The following is a 26437-nucleotide window of genomic DNA, read 5'->3' as shown; positions in this document are numbered from 1 at the left end:
AAGAGGTTTATAAGTAGTTTCTGGTCATATAAAAGGGAGCCTTTCAGCATCACAGTGCACATCTAAGGGACGGACGGGTAGGGGTACTGAGTCAGAGAGGAGCCAAGATGGGAAAGAACTTCCATCTGTACGAGAACATCTCTAAGGTCAGCCCATTTGAGGGGCCACAGTATCACCTGGCCCCAGTATGGGCTTTCTACCTACAGGCTGCTTTCATGGGCTTTGTGTTCTTTGCTGGAACACCCCTAAACTTTAGAATTCTCGTGGTGACAGTGAAGTACAAGAAACTGAGACAACCGCTGAACTACATCCTGGTCAATGTCTCGTTAGCAGGTTTCATCTTTGTGACGTTCTCTGTGAGTCAAGTGTTCGTTTCTAGTGCGAGAGGATACTACTTCCTGGGTTACACCTTGTGTGCAATGGAAGCTTGCATGGGTTCAATAGCAGGTAAACATCATCATAACAACAAAAAAAGCAACAACTTTAGAGATTCATTTTACTCTTCTGATTATTTACATAGTTATTGTGTTTGATATCTCCTAACCTGTTGATAGCTTCTTCTCTCTTCCTCAGGGTTGGTGTCAGCTTGGTCTCTGGCTGTCCTTGCCTTTGAGAGATACGTGGTCATCTGCAAACCCTTCGGCACCTTCAAAGTTGACAACAACCAGGCTCTGGCGGCTGTTGCCTTCACCTGGGTCATGGGGATTGGATGTGCAACCCCACCATTCTTCGTCTGGAGCAGGTATTCATCCCCAGCCTCTCACAAACACTTTGATCTTGTCTGGATTAATAAATACTCTTTGCATTTGGCTACTATTAGGCTATTTGGTTCATATTGCACACACAGGGGATGGGGAAAATGGTAAATATCCTAAAATGAGTTAAAATTATGTTTTGCCGTACGTGTAAGGTTCTGACCAGCAATTAATGTCACTAATTGGCTTCAATGTTTGCATCGCTCACTGCTTTTCAAGTTAGATAAGTCGCTGATTTATATAGGCATGGAGGAAACCCTTCAGAGAGACAATGTGTGGGGCCTGAGTTACAGTAACTTGGGTTTGTTTTACAGGTATATCCCTGAGGGTCTGGGCTGCTCCTGTGGACCTGACTGGTATACAAACAATGAGGAGTACCACTGTGCCAGCTACACCAAATTCCTTATTGTTACCCGTTTCCTCATGCCCATCATCTTTTTCTCCTACTCCCAGCTACTGGGAGCACTACGGGCTGTGAGTTCAACGCTTTCTGGGTTAAAAAAACTAAACAAAGTACAGTATAGTCAATGTTTGGAACCCAGATGTGACCAGCTTGTCCTGTCTGTGTGTGTATGTGTAGGTGGCAGCTGCACAGGCTGAGTCAGCTTCCACCCAGAAGGCAGAAAAATAAGTATCTAGGATGGTGATTGTGATGGTGTGCTCCTTCATTCTGTGTTACGGCCCCTACGCCTTGGCAGGCTTGTACTTTGCCTATACAACAAGCGAGAACAAAGACTACCGCCTGGTCACCATCCCTGCTTTCTTCTCTAAAAGCTCCTGTGTATACAACCCTCTCATTTACGCCTTCATGAACAAACAGGTGATTCTATAAGCCCCAAATACACCGACATAGTGGCACACATACACTCAGGCATTGACAAACACTCAGAAATGAAGCACATGAATTAAGACGTGAGTCTGAACAAGACACACAACCTTATGTTCATTCTCTGTCATAAATCTACGTCTCCCTCCTCAGTTCAACGCCTGCATCATGGAAACCGTGTTTGGAAAGCAGATTGAGGAGACTTGAGTTTCAGCCTCCAAGACTGAGGTCTCCACAGCCTAATCTGCGACTCTGGTCTCAGTCCATCAGGAGCCCATCCCCAAGAGCAATGGGGTGGATTCAATAAACCATCTAAGGTTCCCTTGAAATTGTGAGTTCAGGGGAAATAGGGTTTATTGAATCTACTCATGTTGAATTATTGTAACATATCTAAGGTAAAAAGATTTATATTGTATTACGATGCACTTTTAAAAACAGTGGTGAACAGTGTTTTACTTCAACCACGCTCTCCATTTCCTGGATATCTTAACTAAATCATTAACACAACCAGACATACAAAAGAAGATGTGCACTGAGGCTCAAACTTGAACAATTAAGTTTACTCAATTTGTTTTTTTATTGAGAAATGGGCTGTGGAATCCAAAGTAAAGCATTTAATCCAAAATATGAATATCCATACAGTCTATGCATAAACTCAGAAAATAAACACTTGCGAAGTATGTAAATACTACAACATAATCTTAATTTAGAGCAAGCGGAATTCAGTAACAACGCTGCAATGCACCAACCTTTCAGTTCCGCATGCCCCATAGGAAGGAAGTACAACCGCTTTTATTTGTAACCAATAGAAAGATGTGTGCTCACATGTGTGCTGGGTCTCAATAGTCTAAAATGGTTTCCTTTTCTTGTGTCACATTGGTCATCCAACATATTTCTTTCCCCTATCATTTGTTTCTAGATCAGTGCAGATGGAGGCGAGGAAGCCACTCTAGACTATTGAGAGGCAGTGATTGACAGGAGAGAAGGCTACAGAAGCAGTGATGAACTTGGCAACATTGTAATAACAACCCTAGTCATGATAGACAAATACAGTACATATGAAGAAGAGGGGGTCAAAGAGAGTGTTTATGGAGAAACAGAGCAGGGTGAAGGATGATTTCACTGTAGTGGACTCACGTTCCTATGACCCTCTAATATTACGTGTCGGTTTCATTGGTTGAGCTTCCAAAAGACTACTCAGAGAAGGCACACACTGGGTAAAAGGAAACGTATGAGGCTAACGTTGGGTAGCATCTCTCATCTACTAACTATACTAAGAAATTATGGGCTATCACTACAATCAGTGTCATTCAAAACATGACTGTAAAAAACACCAAATAATTCCCACATATGAAGGGTTTGGTGGAAGAATTATAAATTACTACAACTCCAAAAGGAATATTCAGTGCTTGTGAGTATAGCATCATATTTCAAACCAAGGCAAAAATAATGACCAATCTAAACTACCTATGTATGTAGCAGAACAATAAAATTAAGTGTTGGGCTGGGTAGTCAGTAAATAACACAACACACACAACTATTGGGTGCTATCAACCACAAACTAATTGGAGACAATGGAGTGTATGAATAGGTTTCGTACAAAATACATTTGATCATTTATCAAATCAAGTTTAAAACTGTTTTATCTAACTAGCACCAAATAACCTAAAACTCATCATGCCGTACTAGCGCCTCGCCAAAGTCAGTTGCTTGACTTCCTACAAACAGGTCGTACTTGTTCAGGATTTCTTCCTTGTTGAGCTTTCCATCCTGAAATCAAAACCAAAAGGATATTTAGTCAATAGAACGCTTAAACAGACACAGCTATTGTGAAAGAAAGACAGGGAAAGGGGGAGAAAGAGAGAAAGAAAACCAATAGAGAGAGCGATTGTCTCACCTTGTTCAAGTCAGACTCGTAGACGAGGTGTTTGGCCTCGGCCTCTGCATGGTCGTAATCTGAAGGAAGGATCCAGTCCAAAGTCTCCTCCCGATCCATCTTCCCGTCTTTGTTCTTGTCTCGGAACTCTGAGAACTGCTCACGCTCCGTAGCAACCCAGTCTGGCTCCTCCATCTCATCTTCATGGTTGTACATGTCACCTAGGAAATGAGGGGGATGAAAGTGTGTCTGAGGGTAGAAACATCAACATAGTACATCTATTGAATGGGGACCTCAGAATAAAGTGACTATACCAAACATTAGGAACACCTTCTGCAATGCTTCCCACAGTTGTGTCAAGTTGGCTGGATGTCATTTGGGTGGTGGACCATTCTTGATACACACGGGAAACTGTTGAGTGTGAAAAACCCAGCAGCGTTGCAGTTCTGGAAACAAACCGCTACGCTTGGCACCTACTACCATAACCCATTCAAAGGCATATAAATCTTTTGTCTTACCCAGTCACCATCAACATGGCACAAATACACAATCCATATCTCAGTTGTCTCAAGGCTTAAAAATCCTTCTTTAACCTGTCTCCTCTGCTTCATCTACACTGATTGAGGTTGATTTAACAAGTGACATCAATAAGGCCTAGTCACTTTACCCTGCCTTCATGTACATATCTACCTCAAGTTCCTTGTACACATTGATATGGTTCTAGTACTCCCTGTATATAGCTCCACATTGATCTGGTACTAGTACTCCTTGTATATAGCTCCACATTGATCTGGTTCTAGTACTCCCTGTATATAGCTCCACATTGATCTGGTTCTAGTACTCCCTGTATATAGCTCCACATTGATCTGGTACTAGTACTCCCTGTATATAGCTCCACATTGATCTGGTACTAGTACTCCTTGTATATAACTCCACATTGATCTGGTACTAGTACTCCCTGTATATAGCTCCACATTGATCTGGTTCTAGTACTCCCTGTATATAACTCCACATTGATCTGGTTCTAGTACTCCCTGTATATAACTCCACATTGATCTGGTTCTAGTACTCCCTGTATATAGCTCCACATTGATCTGGTACTAGTACTCCCTGTATATAGCTCCACATTGATCTGGTACTAGTACTCCCTGTATATAGCTCCATTCTTGTACATTTTATTTTATTCCTCGTGTTACTTTTTACCCCCCAATAATTTTTTAAACTTTGCATCGTTGGGAAAGGTTCGTAAGCAAGCATTTCACAGTAAAGTCTACACCAGTTGTATTCAGCGCATGTGATAAATAAAATGTGATTTCATTTGACTTAAGGGATCATAGCTTCACCTGGTCAGTCTATGTCATGGAAAGAGCAGGTGTTCATAATGTTTTGTATACTCAAGAGTATGTTCACTTCAGTCCTTACCTATGTATTCATTCAGGTCAATGAAACCATCACCATTCTTATCAATGTCCTCCATGGTTTCCTGTGGGGTAAACAAGGAGAAAGAGGAGGCTGGTTAGAGAGCCGACCGGTGAACACTGGTTCCGTGTTTCATTTTTTCCAAATACCTTTTAATCTAATGAACACAGAGAATGAAACACACATACCAGCACCACTATGTGCTTCATGTGGTCGTACTCCTCTGGGTGTAGGAAGGCGGTAAACTCCTCTTTGTTGGCGATCTGGTCTCCGTTCTGGTCGGCCATTTTGAAACGCCTCTCGTCCCTCGCCATCATGTGCTGGTAGTTGTAACCATCATCTGGTTCCGGGTCATCTGTGGGGTCAAAGGGAAGCAGCTATGATCTCTAGTTAATCACACGTGATACACCCTGACCTGAATTGATACGGTAAATCAACCAATCAGTGAAACTAATACTAAAGGCCCTGCAACTATCGAATCAATCATAACCAACACATTTGTTTTGGACATATTGCATTTCCCGGGCTCATGCATGCTCATGTCATGCCCTTCCCTTCTTACCCAGATAGGTACCATAAGTTACATTCCTGTATTCCTCCCAAGAGATCATGCCGTCATTGTTGACATCAAAGTCCTTCCATTGGCGGTCCACGTTCTCATAGATGTACTTCTTCTGAGCCTTCTTAATCCAAGCTTTCAGCTCCACCTCAGTGACAAAACCATCACTGTCCCCATCAATCTTCTCTACAATCACACTGTATCAGAAAGGGGAAGAGCGAGAAAGAGAGAGACTGTTAAACTAAAAATGTCATTCAAAAGAGGTCAAACTATATTTACTACAATACCAATGTAATAACAGTCAACACCAAGATCTAGTACAGTCTACGTGAAAGTGATAGCCTGTTCTTTGAATCTGATGATGGGAAAGGGGGAATTCTACCTCCTCTCCATTTACTGGTGATGGGTTCAGATTTCTAAACTTTAAATTGTTAATCATCAGTTATACTAAAGACATGAGGGGTGCCATAGTCTAGGATTTACACCATAAGTTAGTGGTTATCTGTAGGAGGAATGTATATGGTGGAAGCAATTAAGCTTGGAATGTACTGAGTGCAGGGAAGACGATCATGTTGGCAGGCACTGATAAGGGTGGAGAGCTGTGGATTAGTGAGGAAGGGGGTCGAGGTCAGGTCAGGCCACATTAGGTGAGAAGGAACAGTTTATTGCCGTATCACTTAAGTTCCTGCCTAGAAATAAAGATGTAATGTTTAGAGAGAAGGAGACTCCACCCAAATTGGGATGGGTATATACAGTCTTGGCCAAAAGTTTTGAGAATGACACAGATATTAATTTTCAAAGTCTGCCGCCTCAGTTTGTATGATGGCAATTTGCATATACTCCAGAATGTTATGAAGAGTGATCAGATGAATTGCAAAGTCCCTCTTTGCGATGCAAATGAACTGAATCCACTGCATTTCAGCCCTGCCACAAAAGGACCAGCTGACATCATGTCAGTGAATCTCTCATTAACACAGGTGTGAGTGTTGACGAGGACAAGGCTGGAGATCACTTGGTCATGCTGATTGAGTTCGAATAACAGACTGGAAGCTTCAAAAGGAGGGTGGTGCTTGTAATCATTGTTCTTCCTCTGTCAACATGGATACCTGCAAGGAAACACGTGCCGTCATCATTGCTTTGCACAACAAGGGCTTCACAGGCAAGGATATTGCTGCCAGTAAGATTGCACCTAAATCAACCATTTATCGGATCGTCAAGAACTTCAAGGAGAGTGGTGCAATTGTTGTGAAGAAGGCTTCAGGGCACCCAAGAAAGTCCAGCAAGCACCAGGACTGTCTCCTAAAGTTGATTCAGCTGCGGGATCGGGGAACCACCAGTATAGACCTTGCTCAGGAATGGCAGCAGGCAGGTGTGAGTGCATCTGCACGCACAGTGAGGCAAAGACTTTTGGAGGATGGCCTGGTGTCAAGAAGGGTAGCAAAGAAGCCACTTCTCTCCAGGAAAAACATCAAGTTTGGTGACAAACAATGCCTTTTCCAGCATGATGGAGCACCTTGCCATAAGGCAAAAGTAATAACTAAGTGGCTCGGGGAACAAAACATCGATATTTGGGTCCATGGCCAGGAAACTCCCCAGACCTTAATCCCATTGAGAACTTGTGGTCAATCCTCAAGAGGCGGGTGGACAAACAAAAACCCACAAATTCTGACAAACTCCAAGCATTGATTATGCAAGAATGGGCTGCCATCAGTCAGGATGTGGCCCAGAAGTTAATTGACAGCATGCCAGGGTGGATTGCAGTGGTCTTGAAAAAGAAGGGTCAACACTGCAAATATTGACTCTGCATCAACTTCATGTAATTGTCAATAAAAGCCTTTGACACTTATGAAATGCTTGTAATTATACTTCAGTATTCCATAGTAACATCTGACAAAAATATTTAAAGACACTGAAGCAGCAAACTTTGTGGAAATTAATATTTGTGTCATTCTCAAAACTTTTGGCCACGACTGTGTACACACACACACTCTCCCCCCCACTGGGGGAAATATGTTTTTGTCTTATGCAGCTGTATGACACAATGGGTGAATAAACTTGGTTTAAGCTTTACTAATCGTCTGAGAGTTTTAATAGGTTCATTTAGAACCTAACACAAGCAAACAAGTCTATACGTTGATTAACTTTTACTGAAAAGAGGACATACTTCCTTGTATGTTTTACATTGCAATGAGTACTTTTCCATGTATATTACTCCGCCACGTTATCATACAGGTAACTTGTTGGTAGCGAACTACATGAACATTCTCTGATTGGCTCCTCAACTATGGCTGTGACAGTCTTAGAATTTAAGGTAACGGTAATTGGCAAGACCAATGTACACGGTCACCGACATAACCGTTCAAGGGATAGGGGGTGGTCACAACTCTGTACAGTTGCTTACATGGATATGCTTCTTAATAAAAGCCTACTTGAAACAAGCCATTACACTTTGTTGTTATTATCATCATCATGGCATTTCATTACTATTATTCAGGTTATTACTTATAAATATTAAGTCGACAAATTAAGAAACTAATGATTCTGTCTCTTCTGTTACGAAAAGACAATCATTAGATCACTTATTTTGGTATTGCCCCAATGTAGCTTGTTTCTTGTCACAGGTTCAAGAATGGCTGAAAAACCACAACAATGATCTAAAATGAACCCTACAAATAGCACTGTTTGGACATTTGGAAAGCCATAGTCAAACAATCAACAAAATAATACTTTCAGTAAAAATATTTATCTTCAACTTACAATCTGGAGATTCTATGCAATTAGAAAGGTTCAGAATTTATGTGAACCATCACAGGTGAAAAATATATGGCACATGGAAATCATAAGAGGGCGGTTACGGAGATAGATGGGATGGACTGAGAGTAGCTGAGGGGTGGTTTAAATCTATTGTTCTATTATAATTATGGCTGAACAAGATGTATAATGTACAGCGTATAATGTATAGCGTATAAATACTATCTATCCAAATGTAATGTACATCAAATTCCTTTATTTTTGCTATGTAATTACTGTGAGAAAAAAAGTGCCATGTTTGTAAAAAGTGTGTAGAATGAACAGTACAAGTCAAGTTCGCACATACCTCATTCAAGGGTTTTTCTTTATTTTTACTATTTTCTACTTTGTAGAATAATAGTGAAGACATCAAAACTATGAAATAACACACGGAATAATGTAGTGACCAAAAAAAGTGTTAAAGAAATCAAAATATATTTTAGATTCTTTAAAGTAGCCACCTTTTGCCTTGGTGCCAGCTTCGCAAACTCTTGGCATTTTCTCAACCAGTATCCACTGGAATGATTTTCCAACAGTCTTGAAGGAGTTACCACATATGCTGAGCACTTGTTGGCTGCTTTTTCTTCACTGCGGTCCAACTCATCCCAAACCATCTCAATTGGGTTGAGGTCGGGTGATTGTGGAGGCCAGGTCATCTGATGCAGCACTCCATCACTCTCATTCTTGGTCAAAATAGCCCTTACACAGCCTGGAGTTGTGTTGAGTCATTGTCCTGTTGAAAAACAAATGATAGTGGGACTAAGTGTAAACCAGATGGGATGGCGTATTGCTGCAGAATGCTGTGGTAGCCATGCTGGTTAAGTGTGTCTTGAATTCGAAATAAAATCACTGACAGTCACCAGAAAAGCACCCCCACACCATAACACCACCGCCATGCTTCACGTTGGAAACCATACATGCGGAGATCATCCGTTCATTAAAATTCGGACTCAGACCAAAGGACAGATTTCCACCAGTCTAATGTCCATTGCTCGTGTTTCTTGGACCAAGCAAGTCTTTTCTTCTTAGTGTCCTTTTGTAGTGGTTTCTTTGTAGCAATTCGACCATGAAGGCCGGATTCACACAGTTTTTGCGACTTTTTCTAATCATAATCGCACACCTCATGTAGCCTAGCCCATAGGCCTATACAGTTGAAGTCGGAAGTTTACATACACCTTAGGCAAATACATTTAAACTCAGTTTCTCACAATTCCTGACATTTAATCCTAGTAAAAATTCCCCGTCTTAGGTCAGCTGGATCACCACTTTATTTTAAGAATGTGAAATTTCTGAATAATACTAGAGAGAATGATTGATTTCAGCTTTTATTTCTTTCATCACATTCCCAGTGGGTCAGAAGTTTACATACACTCAGTTAGTATTTGATAGCACTGCCTTTAAATTGTTTAACTTGGGTCAAACGTTTTGGGTAGCCTTCCACAAGCTTCCTACAATAAGTTAGGTGAATTTTGTCCCATTCCTCCTGACAGAGCTGGTGAAACTGAGTCAGGTTTCTAGGCCTCCTTGCTCGCACACGCTTTTCAGTTCTGCCCACACATTTTCTATAGGATTGAGGTCAGGGCTTTGTGATGGCCACTCCAATACCTTGACTTTGTGGCCTTAAGCTATTTTGCCACAACTTTGGCAGTATGCTTGGGGTCATTGTCCATTTGGAAGATCCATTTGCGACCAAGCTTTAACTTCCTGACTTATGTCTGGATGTTGCTTCAATATATCCACATGATTTTCCTTCCACATGATGTCATTTATTTTGTGAAGTGCACCAGTCCCTCCTGCAGCAAAGCACCCCCACAACATACTGTCACCCTCGTACTTCACGGTTGGGACGGTGTTCTTCGGCTTGCAAGCCTCCCCATTTTTCCTCCAAACATAACAATGGTCATTATGGCCAAACACTTACATTTAGATTTTATCAGACCAGAAGACATTTCTCCAAAAAGTACAATCTTTGTCCCCATGTGCAGTTGCAAACCGTAATCTGTCTATTTTATGGCGGTTTTGGAGCGGTGGCTTGTCCTTGCTGAGCGGCCTTTCATGTTATGTCGATATAGGACTCGTTTTACTGTGGATATAGATACATTTGTACCCGTTTCCTCCAGCATCTTCACAAGGTCCTTTGCTGTTGTTCTGTGATTGATTTGAACTTTTCTCACCAAAGTACATTCATCTCTAGGAGACAGATCAGGTCCCCTTCCTGAGCGATATGACAGCTGCGTCTTCCCATGGTGTTTATACTTGCGTACTATTGCTTGTACAGATGAACGTGGTACCTTCAGGCGTTTGGAAATTGCTCCCAAGGATGAACCAGCCTTGTGGAGGTCTACAATTTTATTTTCTGAGGTCTTGGCTGACTTCTTTTGATTTTCCAATGATGTCAAGCAAAGAGACACTGAGTTTGAAGGTAGGCCTTGAAATACATCCACAGGTACACTTCCAATTGACTCAAATGATGTCAATTAGCCTATCAGAAGCTGTTTAAAGGCAGAGTCAACTTAGTGTATGTAAACTTCTGACCCACTTGAACTGTGATACAGTGAATTATAAGTGAAATAATCTGTCTGTAAACAATTGTTGGAAAAAGTACTCATGTCATGCACAAAGTAGATGTTCTAACCGACTTGCCAAAACTATAGTTTGTTAACAAGAAATGTATGGAGTGGTTGAAAAACGAATTTTAATGACTCCAATCTAAGTGTATGTAAACTTCCGACTTCAACTGTATGTTTTAATAAAGTTTGTATCACAACTAAAGTGGACAAATAACTGTAAAGCACATTAATCCGCTTTACAAGGGGTGTAGAGCCTAACTGGCATACATAAGCAGCGCGTGAGTTTCAAGTTTGGGCAAGATAATATTCACCATAAAAATGCACCTTTACAAAAGAACCATTACATGCATAATTGCATTTGCAGTCACTTTTGATAACGATGTTTTCTGCTAATGGAAAATGTGCGCTTTTAGCGTACTAGCATGTGCACATTGCTGCACTGATAATGTGAAGAAATAGCCTAATAGTTTATTAACATTTTAAGCTAAACATTCTGATTGGTTGCGACAGCCACATTCAATAAAAAAGTTTGATGCTAGTGGTTGTATTAATTTGGGATCTATCGCATCCCACAACTGTCCCAGAATATTTATTTCTAGCACAGAATAGGTCGACCTTTGTACTATGGAGAATAGTAGATTGACATTGGCTAGTGCTTTTGCTGTTCATTAGACCTACTCATATTGTTGACTGACAAAAAGTAAATGTGGACATTTCTTCCATTTACATTTAAGTCATTTAGCAGACGCTCTTATCCAGAGCGACTTACAGTAGTGAATGCATACATTTGATTAAAACATTTAACTTTTTTTTGTACTGGCCCCCCGTGGGAATCAAACCCACAACCCTGGCGTTGCACACACCATGCTGGCGTTGCAAACACCATGCTCTACCAACTGAGCCACAGGGAAGCCTGGAACCATCACAGCCCTAGTCCAGAAGCCTATGCATCTTGGAATTGGATAAGGACTTGCGCAGTTTTGTCCCCGATGTGTGTCTTCACTTGTAGCCTGTGAGAAAGATCCGATCACGTGATGAGTGCGCAGCACTGGCCGCAAAAGGCATACATTTTTTCAGGGTGCATTACAGCCACACAAAGGGGATACCGCTGTGAAATTCTAGGCATTATGAAATGCTTGTCAAATTGTGAATGAGTGAGTGATGTAGTGTGTACAGTCTGCGCAAAAAACAAAGCAGAGCTCATGCGTTTCAAGCGACTATTTTCAAAGCAATAGAGTCGCATCATGCAGCCTTACAATATATTAAAAATCAAAAACATACAGCCCAACGTTTGTATTACAACTAAAGTAACATTAATAACTCTAAATTAAGCATATAGGAATACCTATTTCTTTGTTAACCTCTCAACACAGAATAGCCAGATGTGCGCACTCCCTCAAATCATTTGGAAAAATATTTATATTTTAATCAGCTTTGTTCAAAATGTATTCTTCAAAATATAAAATAATGCCACGGAATTCTAAGCAAATCTTGTCTGCTAAATTAACTAGTGTAGCCCACAGCCATTTGGCATTGCCAGATCAGGACAACTCAGAGTATGCTATTCTGTTCATCTAAAATAGACTACATTTTCTTCATATCATGCTTCTTTAGACCTGTCTAAAATAAATAATGTATTTATTGTGAAGGTGTAGGCTATTTTACATGGATTTATTAGACTTTTTCAAATATAGATGTCCCAAAGGTCTGCATCAATGGCTTGTAGGCGTTGTGTGGAAGCCAGGAGATGCTAAATGCGTTTATGTTAATTAAACGGTCAATTACCGTGAGACCGACAGTTATTTGCTTGACAATCACTAGCTAACAAAATTTCGTGACCGTCACAGCCCTAGTCCAGACAGGCTACTTTTGGAAACTTTCTGAATGGACATTTAGGCCTATAGAGAGAATCAGCGAACTGACACAGGCACACCCCCATAAAAGCACCCATCAATCAAAACCACCAGACACAAGAGCAAATATTTATTCTTTCACTAAAACATAATAAAAAAAACCTTGGCCTACATTAGCCTTTCCTGAGAGTAGGATGCAAGATAATTAAAGTATGAAGGGGACAGCTATGCCTTAGTATGAAGATGAAATTGACCATCATTAAAATAGAAACAAATACACACAACATGTCCAAAGCCTATTTATCAGCGATGTTGATTATCGTGGGGTTGGAAAGATTTTTCAAATACTGTGAGGAACTATTATAATGGACTTCATTGACTTACAGTGTGAGGTGAAGAAAATATGACTTAGAAGCCCAGCAGGGCACTTTCCTACTTTTGACATTTGCGAGAAGCAGGCCAGGTACTTCTATGCGTGTTCAGGTGCATGCGCTCCGTCAACATTAACAGGTCAGAGAAACCAGACATGCTCATATGGAGCGCGTAAATTATGGTATGAAATAAATCAAAACATGTTTGTCACAAGTGTAGCAGGTTCTGAACAGTGCAAACAACATTTCCACTCAGAATGAATGAGAACGGTAAATGACTAATTAATACATGCATTTACAGAAATGTATGTAACCAGATTACAGGAATTCATAGTAAATTGCCTGTTTTACAAACAGTAGCCTACCACATGGGAATTCCTAAAAGTGCCTAGTGGGCCTAGGCTACTATAATACTTTGCGGGGATAGGAGGACAGCAATTTTTTTGGTCTAGTTCAGGGCAGCATATTGGCCAGAACCTGGCCTGATCAGCGTTGATTAGTCTATAATTTAAGAAAAGATTCTGTATCAAATTATACCATGCCTGGTTGGAGAGGCTTGGCGAATTGTCCATTTGACACAACAGAGCATTATAGGCCTCAGAGCCAAAACAACCTTGTCGACGGCTGTTGAATAATTAATGAAGTCAGAAACACCCAAACTTTTTTTTAAAGAAGACCGATTTATTTATTTACTAGCAAGCAATGAAAATGTGCATTGTATAAAAAAAGTCCACACATCAAACAATGTTTTAACTGAAGTGCCCTAGCCTATAGCACTCTACATCCCGCTCATCAAGCAATTAGCTGCTCAAGCAAAGGTAAGTTGAAAAGAGATGTAGAATGTTTAATAGACAAACTATGTTAACAAAACATTTGCAAACACTCCCGCTATTAGGTACAGGTTATCTACATGAAAATAATATTTTTTTTAATCCTAAAATGAATGTAGTAATATTTAAATAGTTTTATTTTCATGACGCTCTTCATCCGTAATCATCAGTTACATAGTTATTCAATTACCGTCACAGCCCTATCCTCAACTTGATACTATTGATGCACAGCCGACCCAGGAAAGGTGGCCACATTGGACTATTGAGACGCAACCAGGCAGAGACTTGAGCCTACTCACCCTAGCCTGCGCTTGCTCTCCTCTGGGCTGAGGTCGTCAAAAGACTTGGCCTCCTTTTGTCCTAGGAAGGCATCGTGGTCGTAGTCGAAGCCCTGAGCATCGTCATGCTCGCGGCTGCTTAGAGGTGCATCGTGGTGAATGCGTTCCTTTTTCTCTGTGGGTTTACTGGTGGCATAGACCACGCAGAGGGCAAAGCACATGAGCAATGGCCTGATCTCCATCCTATGAGAGAGACAGAGGTATTAAAGACACCTATTCCAGAGTGTTAACATCAAAGCCTGTGACTAGCTCACAGGCAGCATCTGCATCTGCTGCTCATTAGGGCTGATCCAGGTCTTAGGGAATTTAAACATGTGTAGCTCTGCTTCTTTGACAGGCTCTTTGACATTATGGTGTTACAGGACTTGTTTCACATGATCAACTGTTGGTTGTTTATTAAACTGCTGCTTCTGGCAGCATGTCAGCATAGACTTGTGATAGAACATTTAAAAAACGGAAGAAAATAGTCTTGTAGACACGACATATGAGTCAGGCAGGAAAGCCAAATACATGTCTGCATGGCAGTGCATTCATGATGTGGTATTTGTAACACTGACGTTTTTAAATAGTTTACAGTAATTGAATACAGATCAGGGAAATGCAATAACAAAATTGCTCACTATAACGGTAAAGTGGAAAGAATGTAGCTTTTGGCTGTCTGCACACAAATAAAGGCACAGATTGTAACAATGTATCAACATATACACCATTCACACACGGACTACACTGTTTATGCAAAATGTTCCATTTCGCTACTTTACAAAATGTGGAACAACAAACCAGAAATCAGTTGTTGACAGTAATGTAAGATATGTTGTATTCAGTCTCTTCATCATAATAAGATCGGCTGCTAGCCGCTAGCTCTCGTCAGACTATTGGAATGCGCCTGAATTGCAAATCCTACCATTTAGGGTTAGCTGATCATACAAAGTAACACTATCAACGCATCAATATTAGCTTGTAAGATAAGTAATATCATAGTATTACCTTCCTGGCTGATGATTCCAGACACAATATGTACACTATGTCTGTTTCACAAGCCAACAGTTTAATAAACACCCCAGCATCGGCACTTTTCGTTCTTAAAGGAGATCCAATGAGATTATAGATATGAGCCTTCACGAGCTTTGATTGGTCCACTTCAGCAAAAAGGCACATTCGGCGGATGACTTCATGTTCCACAATAAAACGTTTATTCATCGCATTTACGTTTAATTGGATTACACGAAAGTTTGTAGTGTTTGAACCAATCGTGTTTTAGAGAATGTATTTACGTTGGTTAAAATCTTCGCTGCTGTCCTTTTGCCTGAAACCTCATCCTGGGCACCTGATTGGCTACTAATTGCCACGTCCCCAAATTTGAGTAAATATTTCTAGAACTGTCATCATCCACTGAAGTTTACATGGACATGTGTTTCAGTTGCTGTTGAACATAGGATAAAATAGAAATACATATAAAGTTAAAATGTTCTTCTCGCCATACTGTATTTCAGTCATCTGTCTTGAGTGGACCTGACAACTTTAACTTGCTGGCTTCAGTATCTTGGACAAGACCAAAATGTATGCTGCTGATTAAGTACTACGTTTATGGGGAGATGGGTATGGTAGAGGATGTTGCATGTGCAACATTGACTGAAAAATAAATTAAAAATAGTTTTGGGGTCAGTACACAGTTTAGCATATGTTATAGCAGGTGCAGCTAAATGCTTGTTACTAGCTCATAACAATGCAGATAAAATGCCAAAGTACACAAATAAAATCTTGAAATGTCAGAACAAATCCAATTAATCCAAATGCAATCTTTTACTATATACACCGGATAAATGTACACATGCGTAAGGAACGACTCTGCAGAAGAGAAGCAGGTACACGGACAGGAACAGCGTCAGAACTGTGAAACACAAAGAGACGAGAATCAAAGCAGCAGTGGGGAACTGACAAGTATAGGGGAGGTAATAAACAGGTGATTGAGTCCAATATCGTTGATGCGCGACAACAGGGATGCTGGCTCATGTTGACTCCAATGCTTCCTACAGTTGTGTCAAGTTGGCTGGATGTCCTTTGGGTGGTGGACCATTCTTTATACAAGCGGGAAACTGTTCTTGACACAAACTGATTCGCCTGGCATCTACTCCACTGAACAAAAATCTAAACGCAGCATGTAAAGTGTTGGTCCAATGTTTCATGAGCTGAAATAAAATATTCCAGAAATGTTCCATACACACAAAAAGCTTATTTTTTTCAAATGTTGTGCACAAATTTGTTTAAATCCCTGTTAGTGAGCATTTCTCCTTTGTCAAGATAATCCATCCACCTGAAAGGTGTGGCATATCAATTAGATGATTAAACAGCATGATCATTACACAGGTGCACCTTGAGCTGGGGACAATAGAAAGGCCACTCTAAAATGTGCAGTTTTGTCACACAACACAATGCCACATATGTCTCAAGTTTTGAGGGAGCTTGCAATTGGTATGCTGACTACAGGAATGTCCACCAGAGCTGTTGCCAGATAATTAAATGTTCAGTTCTCTACCATAACGTTGTCTAAGTGAATTTGGTGGTACGTCCAACCGGCCTCACAACTGAAGACCATGTACTCCCAGTCATGTGACATCTGTAGATAAGGGCCTAATGAATTTATTACAATTGACTGATTTCCTTAAATGAACTGTAACTCAGTAAAATCTTTGAAATTGTTGCATGTTGCGTTTATATTTTTGTTCAGTATGGTCTGAAAATAGATGTTGTTATTCAGTTTCTCGGCTCCAGCTTCTCGATGTTAGTGGGGTGAACAGGCTGCTCTCGATGGTGCATCTGTATAAGTTCCTGAGGGTCTTAGGGGCCATGCCAAATTTCTTCAGCCTCCTGAAGTTGAAGAGGCGCTGTTGCACCTTCTTCACCAAGCTGTTGGTGTGAAGGGACCATTTCAGGACCTCAGTGATGTACACGCAGGGGAACTTTGAAGCTTTTGACCATCTCCACTGCGGCTCCCTTCGGTGTGGATGGGGGCGTGCTCTCTCTGCTGTTTCCTGTAGTCCATGATCAGCTATATCATTTTGTTGACGTTGTGAAAGAGGTTATTTTCCTGGCACCAATCTACCAGGGCTCTCACCTCCTCCCTGTAGGCCAGGGTTCCCCAACAGGCCAAATTGGGCCCGCAGGTGATTTTATTTAGCTCCCTAAGTCTCTATCTAAAACATCTGGACCGGCAGGGAAGGTGGGGCAAAGACCAACCTGTTTTGAGCCACACCGGTTTAGTTTAAAAAAAAAAAAACGCAAAATCTACTGGGAAAGCTTGAATATTCAAGCCCCTTAGGTGCTACCATAGAGTTACATTAGAAGTGCCCATCCATGCATGCTCAAGGTCATTGGCCACAGATAAAATGAGTCAAATCACATGATTCTGGAGTAGAAAGAAACACACATCTGTTTAGGCGAGGTGCTGGTTAGTGGAGTAGAACACTTGAAAAAGAAAAGGAGAGCCGCACACTCTAGGAGCTCAGATGCAATAATTGAATAACCTAATAACCAACGTTTCGACAGACAAGTGGTCTTCATCAGGGTATAATGACAAACACTACGGGTCACTAGTTTATAAAGTGTCAAAGAACACACACAGGTGTCTGTAATCATATCGTTTGTTAATTCTCAGACATAAGAACATACAAAAACATGAATGGATAGCATATGATAATAGATACAATTTGGCTACATAGGCCTACAAACATTTACAATGAATAGCAAAATCACAATAATGGCTTCGGATCAAAGTCTACGTTGAGACGGAAGGGAGCAAGGGTCTTTAAATTAAAGATCCAGGCAGCCTCTCATTTTAACAGTAAATTGTTGAGGTCACCCCCTCTCCTAGGGAGGGTGACATGTTCTATGTCGACATAACATAGGGACGAAATCGAGTGGTTTGCTTCCAAATAGTGGGCCGCAACTGGGTAAGTCGTGTTTTTGCACCTAATGGTGCTACGATGCTCCGAGATTTGTACATTTCATTCGCGCCTTTTTTACCCACATACTTTTTTTTTACCACAGGGACAGGTTATAAGATAAATAACTGCTTTAGTGGAGCACATGATAACACCTTTGATTGGGATCTATTTCCCTGTTTGGGGGTGTTTGAAGGATCTACATTTGTAAGTGCCATTGCATTGAGCGCAGCCATTACACTTGTAGTTTCCATCCGGTAGAGGCGCAAATAGACGTGCAGGGATATTTTGGGGTGGTAAATCAGAGTTTACCAATTGATCTCTGAGATTTCTGCCCCGCGAGAATACAACCAAGAGAGGGTCCGAAAACACATTACCGATACTGTCATCGGATCTTAGAATGTGCCAATGTTTGTGAACAATTCCCTTAATTTGTTCAGAGCACTTTGAATAGCAGGTAGTTAGGACGCAAGAATTCTTCTTTTTGCGAGACTGTCCTTGAAAGAGATCATGTCTCGATTTGTTTTGAATTTTCTCAATGGCAGTATTAATCTGACCATTTTTGTACCCCCTCTCCATAAATTTTCTTTGCTTCTCAGCCATATTTCTATCGAAATCTTTTTTTTTTCTTCCAATTCTTTTGATTCAACAGAATTGGCTGTTGGGCAAATTGTTTTTTAAGGGAAGCGGGTGACAACTATCAGCTCTCAACAAACTGTTACGATCAGTCGCATTATATGGGGTGGCAGCGTAGCCCAGTGGTTAGAGTGTTGCAAGTTCGAATCCCCGAGCTGACAAGGTACAAATCCGTCGTTCTGCCCCTGAACAAGGCAGTTAACCCACTGTTCCTAGGCCGTCATTGAAAATAATAATTTGTTCTTAACTGAGTTAAATAAAGGTAAAAAAAATATCTACAGTTGATTGGACTGATCATGTCAACATCATACTTTCAATCTGGTCAGCCTTGCTCCTGGTGAGCTGATGTCAGCTGCATTTGTTCAAGAAAGACCTGCTTTAACACACATTGTTTCAGGCAGAAGGTCCTGGCTGCTCCAGAAAATGAGGAAAATCCACAACCTGTGGGGAAATGCAGGTCTTCTTGGGCAGTGGTGTGTAGTTTTGATGATGACCTTTATCCAGGCATCATCCTCGACATGGGTGAAATGTATGCATTGTGTAGGACCAAACAGATTTTTCTGGCCTTCTCGAGACGACATCCACTGGTATCAGTTTGATGAAGTCCTTGAGATGATTCCACCAATGTGTAGAGGTTGAGACTGATGTGTGGGAACATCTCTGTTGACAAGTCTATGGTACATAAAACACTAAACAAAAATGGTGTTCATGGGAGGACACCACGGAAGAAGCCACTGCTGTCCAAAAAAAACATTGCTGCACGTCTGAAGTTCGCAAAAGAGTACCTGGATGTTCACAGCGCTTCTGGCAAAATATTCTGTGGACAGATTAAACTAAAGTTGAGTTGTTTGGAAGGAACACACAACACTATGTGTGGAGAGAAAAAAGGCACAGCACACCAACATCAGAACCTCATCCCAACTGTAAAGTATGGTGGAGGGAGCCTCATGGTTTGGGGCTGCTTTGCTGACTCAGGGCCTGGACAGCTTGCTATCATCGACAGAAAAATGAAAGTTTATCAAGACATTTTGCAGGAAGGCTAGTCCGCCAACTGATGCTCAACAGAAGTTGGGTGATGCAACAGGACAACGACACAAAACACAGAAGTAAATCAACAACAGAATGGCTTCAACAGAAGAAAATAGACCTTCTGGAGTGGCCCAGTCAGAGTCCTGACCTCAACCTGATTTAAAATGCTGTGGCATGACCTCGAGAGCAGATCAAATGAAAGTTTATTTGTCACATGCGCCGAATACAACAGGTGTAGACCTTACAGTGAAATTCTTACTTACAGGCTCTAACCAATAGTGCAAAAAAGGTATTAGGTGAATAATAGGTAAGTAAAGAAATAAAACCATAGTAAAAAGACAGTGAAAAATAACAGTAGCGAGGCTATATACAGTCGTGGCCAAAAGTTTTGAGAATGACACAAATATTAATTTTCAAAGTCTGCCGCATCAGTTTGTATGATGGCAATTTGCATATACTCCAGAATGTTATTTAGAGTGATCAGATGAATTGCAATTAATTGCAAAATCCCTCTTTGCCATGCAAATGAACTGAATCCCCAAAAAACATTTCCACTGCATTTCAGCACTGCCACAAAAGGACCAGCTGACATCATGTCAGTGAATCTCTCATTAACACAGGTGTGAGTGTTGATGAGGACAAGGCTGGAGATCACTCTGTCATGCTGATTGAGTTCGAATAACAGACTGGAAGCTTCAAAAGGAGGGTGGTGCTTGTAATCATTGTTCTTCCTCTGTCAACATGGTTCCCTGCAAGGAAACACGTGCCGTCATCATTGCTTTGCACAACAAGGGCTTCACAGGCAAGGATATTGCTGCCAGTAAGATTGCACCTAAATCAACCATTTATCGGATCGTCAAGAACTTCAAGGAGAGCGGTAAAATTGTTGTGAAGAAGGCTTCAGGGCGCCCAAGAAAGTCCAGCAAGCGCCAGGACCGTCTCCTAAAGTTGATTCAGCTGCAGGATCGGGGCACCACCAGTACAGACCTTGCTCAGGAATGGCAGCAGGCAGGTGTGAGTGCATCTGCACACACAGTGAGGCAAAGACTTTTGGAGGATGGCCTGGTGTCAAGAAGGGCAGCAAAGAAGCCACTTCTCTCCAGGAAAAACATCAAGTTTGGTGACAAACAATGCCTTTTCCAGCATGATGGAGCACCTTGCCATAAGGCAAAAGTGATAACTAAGTGGCTCAGGGAACAAAACATTGATATTTGGGTCCATGGCCAGGAAACTCCCCAGACCTTAATCCCATTGAGAACGTGTGGTCAATCCTCAAGAGGCGGGTGGACAAACAAAAACCCACAAATTCTGACAAACTCCAAGCATTGATTATGCAAGAATGGGCTGCCATCAGTCAGGATGTGGCCCAGAAGTTAATTGACAGCATGCCAGGGTGGATTGCAGAGGTCTTGAAAAAGAAGGGTCAACACTGCAAATATTGACTCTGCATCAACTTCATGTAATTGTCAATAAAAGCCTTTGACACTTATGAAATGCTTGTAATTATACTTCAGTATTCCATAGTAACATCTGACAAAAATATCTAAAGACACTGAAGCAGTAAACTTTGTGGAAATTAATTTTGTGTCACTCTCAAAACTTTTGGCCTCGACTGTACAGTAGCGAGGCTATAAAAGTAGCGAGGCTACATGCCGACAGCGGTTCGTCAGGCTGATTGAGGTAGTATGTACATGTAGATATGGTTAAAGTGACTATGCATATATGATCAAAAGAGAGTAGCAGTAGCAGTAAAAGAGGGGTTGACGGGTGGTGGGTGGTGGGTGGCAGGACACAATGCAGATAGCCCGGTTAGCCAATGTGCGGGAGCACTGGTTGGTCGACCCAATTGAGGTAGTATGTACATGAATGTATACAGTGCCTTGCGAAAGTATTCGGCCCCCTTGAACTTTTCGACCTTTTGCCACATTTCAGGCTTCAAACATAAAGATATAAAACTGTAATTTTTTTGGAAGAATCAACAACAAGTGGGACACAATCATGAAGTGGAATGAAATGTATTGGATTTTTCAAACTTTTTAACAAATAAAAAACGGAAAAATTGGCCGTGCAAAATTATTCAGCCCCTTTACTTTCAGTGCAGCAAACTCTCTCCAGAAGTTCAGTGAATGATCCAATGTTGACCTAAATGACTAATGATGATAAATAGAATCCACCTGTGTGTAATCAAGTCTCCGTATAAATGCACCTGCTCTGTGATAGTCTCAGAGGTCCGTTTAAAGCGCAGAGAGCATCATGAAGAACAAGGAACACACCAGGCAGGTCCGAGATACTGTTGTGGAGAAGTTTAAAGCCGGATTTGGATACAAAAAGATTTCCCAAGCTTTAAACATCCCAAGGAGCACTGTGCAAGCGATAATATTGAAATGGAAGGAGTATCAGACCACTGCAAATCTACGAAGACCCGGCCGTCTCTCTAAACTTTCAGCTCATACAAGGAGAAGACTGATCAGAGATGCAGCCAAGAGGCCCATGATCACTCTGGATGAACTGCAGAGATCTACAGCTGAGGTGGGAGACTCTGTCCATAGGACAACAATCAGTCGTATACTGCACAAATCTGGCCTTTATGGAAAAGTGGCAAGAAGAAAGCCATTTCTTAAAGATATCCATAAAAAGTGTCGTTTAAAGTTTGCCACTAGCCACCTGGGAGACACAAACATGTGGAAGAAGGTGCTCTGGTCAGATGAAACCAAAATCGAACTTTTTGCCAACAATGCAAAACGTTATGTTTGGCGTAAAAGCAACACAGCTCATCACCCTGAACACACCATCCCCACTGTCAAACATGGTGGTGGCATCATCATGGTTTGGGCCTGCTTTTCTTCAGCAGGGGCAGGGAAGATGGTTAAAATTGATGGGAAGATGGATGGAGCCAAATACAGGACCATTCTGGAAGAAAACCTGATGGAGTCTGCAAAAGACCTGAGACTGGGACGGAGATTTGTCTTCCAACAAGACAATGATCCAAAACATAAAGCAAAATCTACAATGGAATGGTTCACAAATAAACATATCCAGGTGTTAGAATGGCCAAGTCAAAGTCCAGACCTGAATCCAATTGAGAATCTGTGGAAAGAACTGAAAACTGCTGTTCACAAACGCTCTCCATCCAACCTCACTGAGCTCGAGCTGTTTTGCAAGAAGGAATGGGCAAAAATGTCAGTCTCTCGATGTGCAAAACTGATAGAGACATACCCCAAGTGACTTACAGCTGTAATCGCAGCAAAAGGAGGCGCTACAAAGTATTAACTTAAGGGGACTGAATAATTTTGCACACCCAATATTTCAGTTTTTTATTTGTTAATAAAAAAGTTTGAAATATCCAATAAATTTCGTTCCACTTCATGATCGTGTCCCACTTGTTGTTGATTCTTCACAAAAAATTACAGTTTTATATCTTTATGTTTGAAGCCTGAAATGTGGCAAAAGGTCGAAAAGTTCAAGGGGGCCGAATACTTTCGCAAGGCACTGTAGTTAAAGTGACTATGCATATATGATAAACAGAGAGTAGCAGCAGCGTAAAAGAGGGGTTTGGGGGGGGGGGAGGGCACACAATACAAATAGTCCAGGTAGCCATTTGATTACCTGTTCAGGAGTCTTATGGCTTGGGGGTAAAAACTGTTGAGAAGCCTTTTTGTCCTGGACTTGGCACTCTGGTACCGCTTGCCATGCAGTAGCAGAGAGAACAGTCTATGACTGGGGTGGCTGGGGTCTTTGACAATTTTTAAGGCCTTCCTCTGACACCACCTGGTGTAGGGGTCCTGGATGGCAGGCAGCTTAGCCCCAGTAATGTACTGGGCCATACGTTCTACCCTCTGTAGTGCCTTGCGGTCGGAGGTCAAGCAATACGAGGCAGTGATGCAACCAGTCAGGATGCTCTCGATGGTGCAGCTGTAGAACCTTTTGAGGATCTGAGGACCCATGCCAAATATTTTTAGTTTCCTGAGGGGGAATAGGCTTTGTCGTGCCCTCTTCACACCTGTCTTGGTGTGTTTGGAACATTCTAGTTTGTTGTTGATGTGGACACCAAGGAACTTGAAGCTCTCAACCTGCTCCACTACAGCCCCGTCGATGAGAATGGGGGCGTGCTCGGTCCTCCTTTTCCTGTAGTCCACAATCATCTTCTTAGTCTTGGTTACGTTGAGGGATAGGTTGTTGTTCTGGCACCACCCGGCCAGGTCTCTGACCTCCTCCCTATAGGCTGTTTCGTCGTTGTCGGTGATCAGGCCTACCAGTGTTGTGTCGTCTGCAAACTTAATGGTGTTGGAATCGTGCCTGGCCATGCAGTCGTGGGTGAACAGGGAGTACAGGAAGGGACTGAGCACGCACCCCTGGGGAGCTCCAGTGTTGAGGATCAGCGTGGCAGATGTGTTGCTACCTACCCTCACCACCTGAGGGCGGCCCATCAGGAAGTCCAGGATCTAGTTGCAGAGGGAGGTGTTTAGTCCCAGGATCCTTAGCTTAGTGATGAGCATTGAGGGTACTATGGTGTTGAACGCTGAGCTGTAGTCAATGAATAGCATTCTCACGTGTTCCTTCTGTCCAGGTTGGAAAGTGTGGAGTGTGGAGTGCAATAGAGATTGCATCATCTGTGGATCTGTTTGGGTGGTATGCAAATTGGAGTGGGTCTAGGGTTTCTGGGATAATGGTGTTGATGTGAGCCATTACCAGCCTTTCAAAGCATTTCATGGCTACGTACGTGAGTGCTACAGGTCTGTAGTCATTTAGGCTGCCTTTGTGTTCTTGGGCACAGGGACTATGGTGGTCTGCTGGAAACATGTTGGTATTACAGACTCAATCAGGGACATGTTTAAAATGTCAGTGAAGACACCTGCCAGTTGGTCAGCACATGTCCGGAGCATACGTCCTGATAATCCGTCTGGCCCCGCAGCCTTGTGTTTGTAGACCTGTTTAAAGGTCTTACTCACGTCGGCTACGGAGAGCGTGATCACACAGTCGTCCGGAACAGCTGATGCTCTCATGCATGCCTCAGTGTTGCTTGCCTCAAAGCGAGCATAGAAGTGATTTAGCTAGTCTGGTAGGCTCATGTCACTGGGCAGCTCGCGGCTGTGCTTCCCTTGTAGTCTGTAATAGTTTGCAAGCCCTGCCATATAAAATGAGCGTCGGAACCGGTGTAGTATGATTCAATCTTAGCCCTGTATTGACGCTTAGCCTGTTTGATGGTTTGTCGCAGGATTTCGTGTAAGCTTCCGGGTTAGAGTCCCACACCTTGAAAGTGGCAGCTCTACCCTTTAGCTTAGTGTGAATGTTGCCTGTAATCCATGGCTTCTGGTTGGGGTATGTACGTACAGTCACTGGAGGGGGGACGGGGGATGTCCTCGATCACGATGTGTCAATAAAGACATGAAAACACATAATTGTTTGTGTTATTAGTTTAAGCAGACTGTCTATTGTTGTGACAGATGAAGATCAGATCAAATTTGATGAACTATTTATGCAGAAATCCAGGTAATTCCAAAGGGTTCACATACTTTTTCCTTGCCACTGTATGCCCTATTTATTTATCTTATGCTTCTGATTTGGTGTACAGGGAGAATACTGTAAGAACGGCCCATGCTCCAAATTCTGTCGCTGTACATTTCAAAATTGTCTGCACGTCATATTGACTATGTTCGTCCTAGCTCGCTCATGAATGTCTTAATCAAAATTACTGATGGCCTCTTATCCACTCGTCATCCCCTTATGCCATAGTTTGTACATCTCAATTGTCAGTAGAAACCACATTAGTGTAAGCAAGTGGCAGGTAGCCTAGTGGTTAGTGCATTGGGCCAGTAACCAAAAGGTTGGTGAATTGAATCCCTGAGCTGACAAGGTAAAAATCTGTCGTTCTGCCCCTGAACGAGGCATTTAACCCACTGTTCCTAGGCCGTCATTGTAAATAAGATTTTAATTTTTTTTAACTGACTTGCCTAGTTAAAATAAATAAAAAATCTGGCGTCTCAACTATGTTTTTGTTAAAGGCAGTAAATTATGCTTTGTCCCACCAAGATTTACATGCTAAAATCAACACTGTGGACCGGCAAAACAAATCCCCTGAAAGTTCTCTCCATAGAATTTGTTCTCTTATCAGTAATAGACGAGGGAAAACTGACAAAATAGAATGGAAACTTTTAGACTATTGAAACCATAACACATTTCTACAAATGTATATAATGGATAATAGGATAATGATTTAATATTTCGTACCATTAGTTATGTTTTCTATTATGCATGCAGACATCTGACAGTAAACGAAATATAAAACGTGATAACCAAATATTTATCAGTTAAGACTGCTAATTCTTTACCCACAGCGGTTAAGAGTGTTAGGACAATAACCGAAAGATCACTGGTTTGGATCCCCGAGCTGATCAGGTGAAAAATCTGTAGATGTGCCCTTGAGCAAGGCACTTAACCATAATTGCTCCTGTAAATGTGCTAAATGACTAATGTATAAATAATTGACTGGAACTCTCTGCTACAACTGTTGCTCCAGCAGACACAACAGAGACACAACAGAGACCCACTCCCTAATGTAATCTGCGACATTGCCTGTCTGAATTAATGTACCATGAATACATAACTAAATTATATAATTGGTGTAGATCAACTTATCTACTGAT

General features: G+C 41.7%; 1 protein-coding gene and 1 pseudogene across 3 annotated transcripts; one reads left to right on the top strand and one right to left on the bottom strand.

Moving 5' to 3' along the window:
* Nucleotides 1–107: 107 nt before the first annotated feature.
* On the top strand, nt 108–1824 carry LOC106609129 (putative violet-sensitive opsin; annotated as a pseudogene).
* A 310-nt stretch (nt 1825–2134) lies between these two features.
* LOC106609130 (calumenin-A-like) lies at nt 2135–26149 on the bottom strand. 3 transcript variants are annotated; one of them, XM_014207601.2, is made up of 7 exons: nt 26127–26149; nt 14149–14370; nt 5439–5632; nt 5065–5231; nt 4880–4940; nt 3479–3678; nt 2135–3351 (listed from the first exon to the last, which is right to left on the bottom strand). In XM_014207601.2, the coding sequence occupies exons 2-7, from the start codon at nt 14367–14369 to the stop codon at nt 3247–3249; spliced, it is 948 nt and encodes a 315-aa protein (XP_014063076.1). In that variant the 5' UTR covers nt 14370; nt 26127–26149; the 3' UTR covers nt 2135–3246. The 3 variants fall into 3 exon arrangements, with proteins under 3 accessions (XP_014063076.1, XP_014063074.1, XP_014063077.1); XM_014207599.2 differs by lacking the exon at nt 26127–26149 and adding an exon at nt 15175–15452; XM_014207602.2 differs by lacking the exon at nt 26127–26149 and adding an exon at nt 15175–15452 and having other exon boundaries at nt 5451–5632.
* Nucleotides 26150–26437: the final 288 nt, after the last annotated feature.

This window comes from Salmo salar, chromosome ssa07 (genome assembly GCF_905237065.1).
Source record: "Salmo salar chromosome ssa07, Ssal_v3.1, whole genome shotgun sequence".
NCBI lineage: Eukaryota > Metazoa > Chordata > Actinopteri > Salmoniformes > Salmonidae > Salmo > Salmo salar.
Note: the sequence above shows the minus strand (reverse complement) of the source record. Positions and strands in the feature narration are given on the sequence as shown.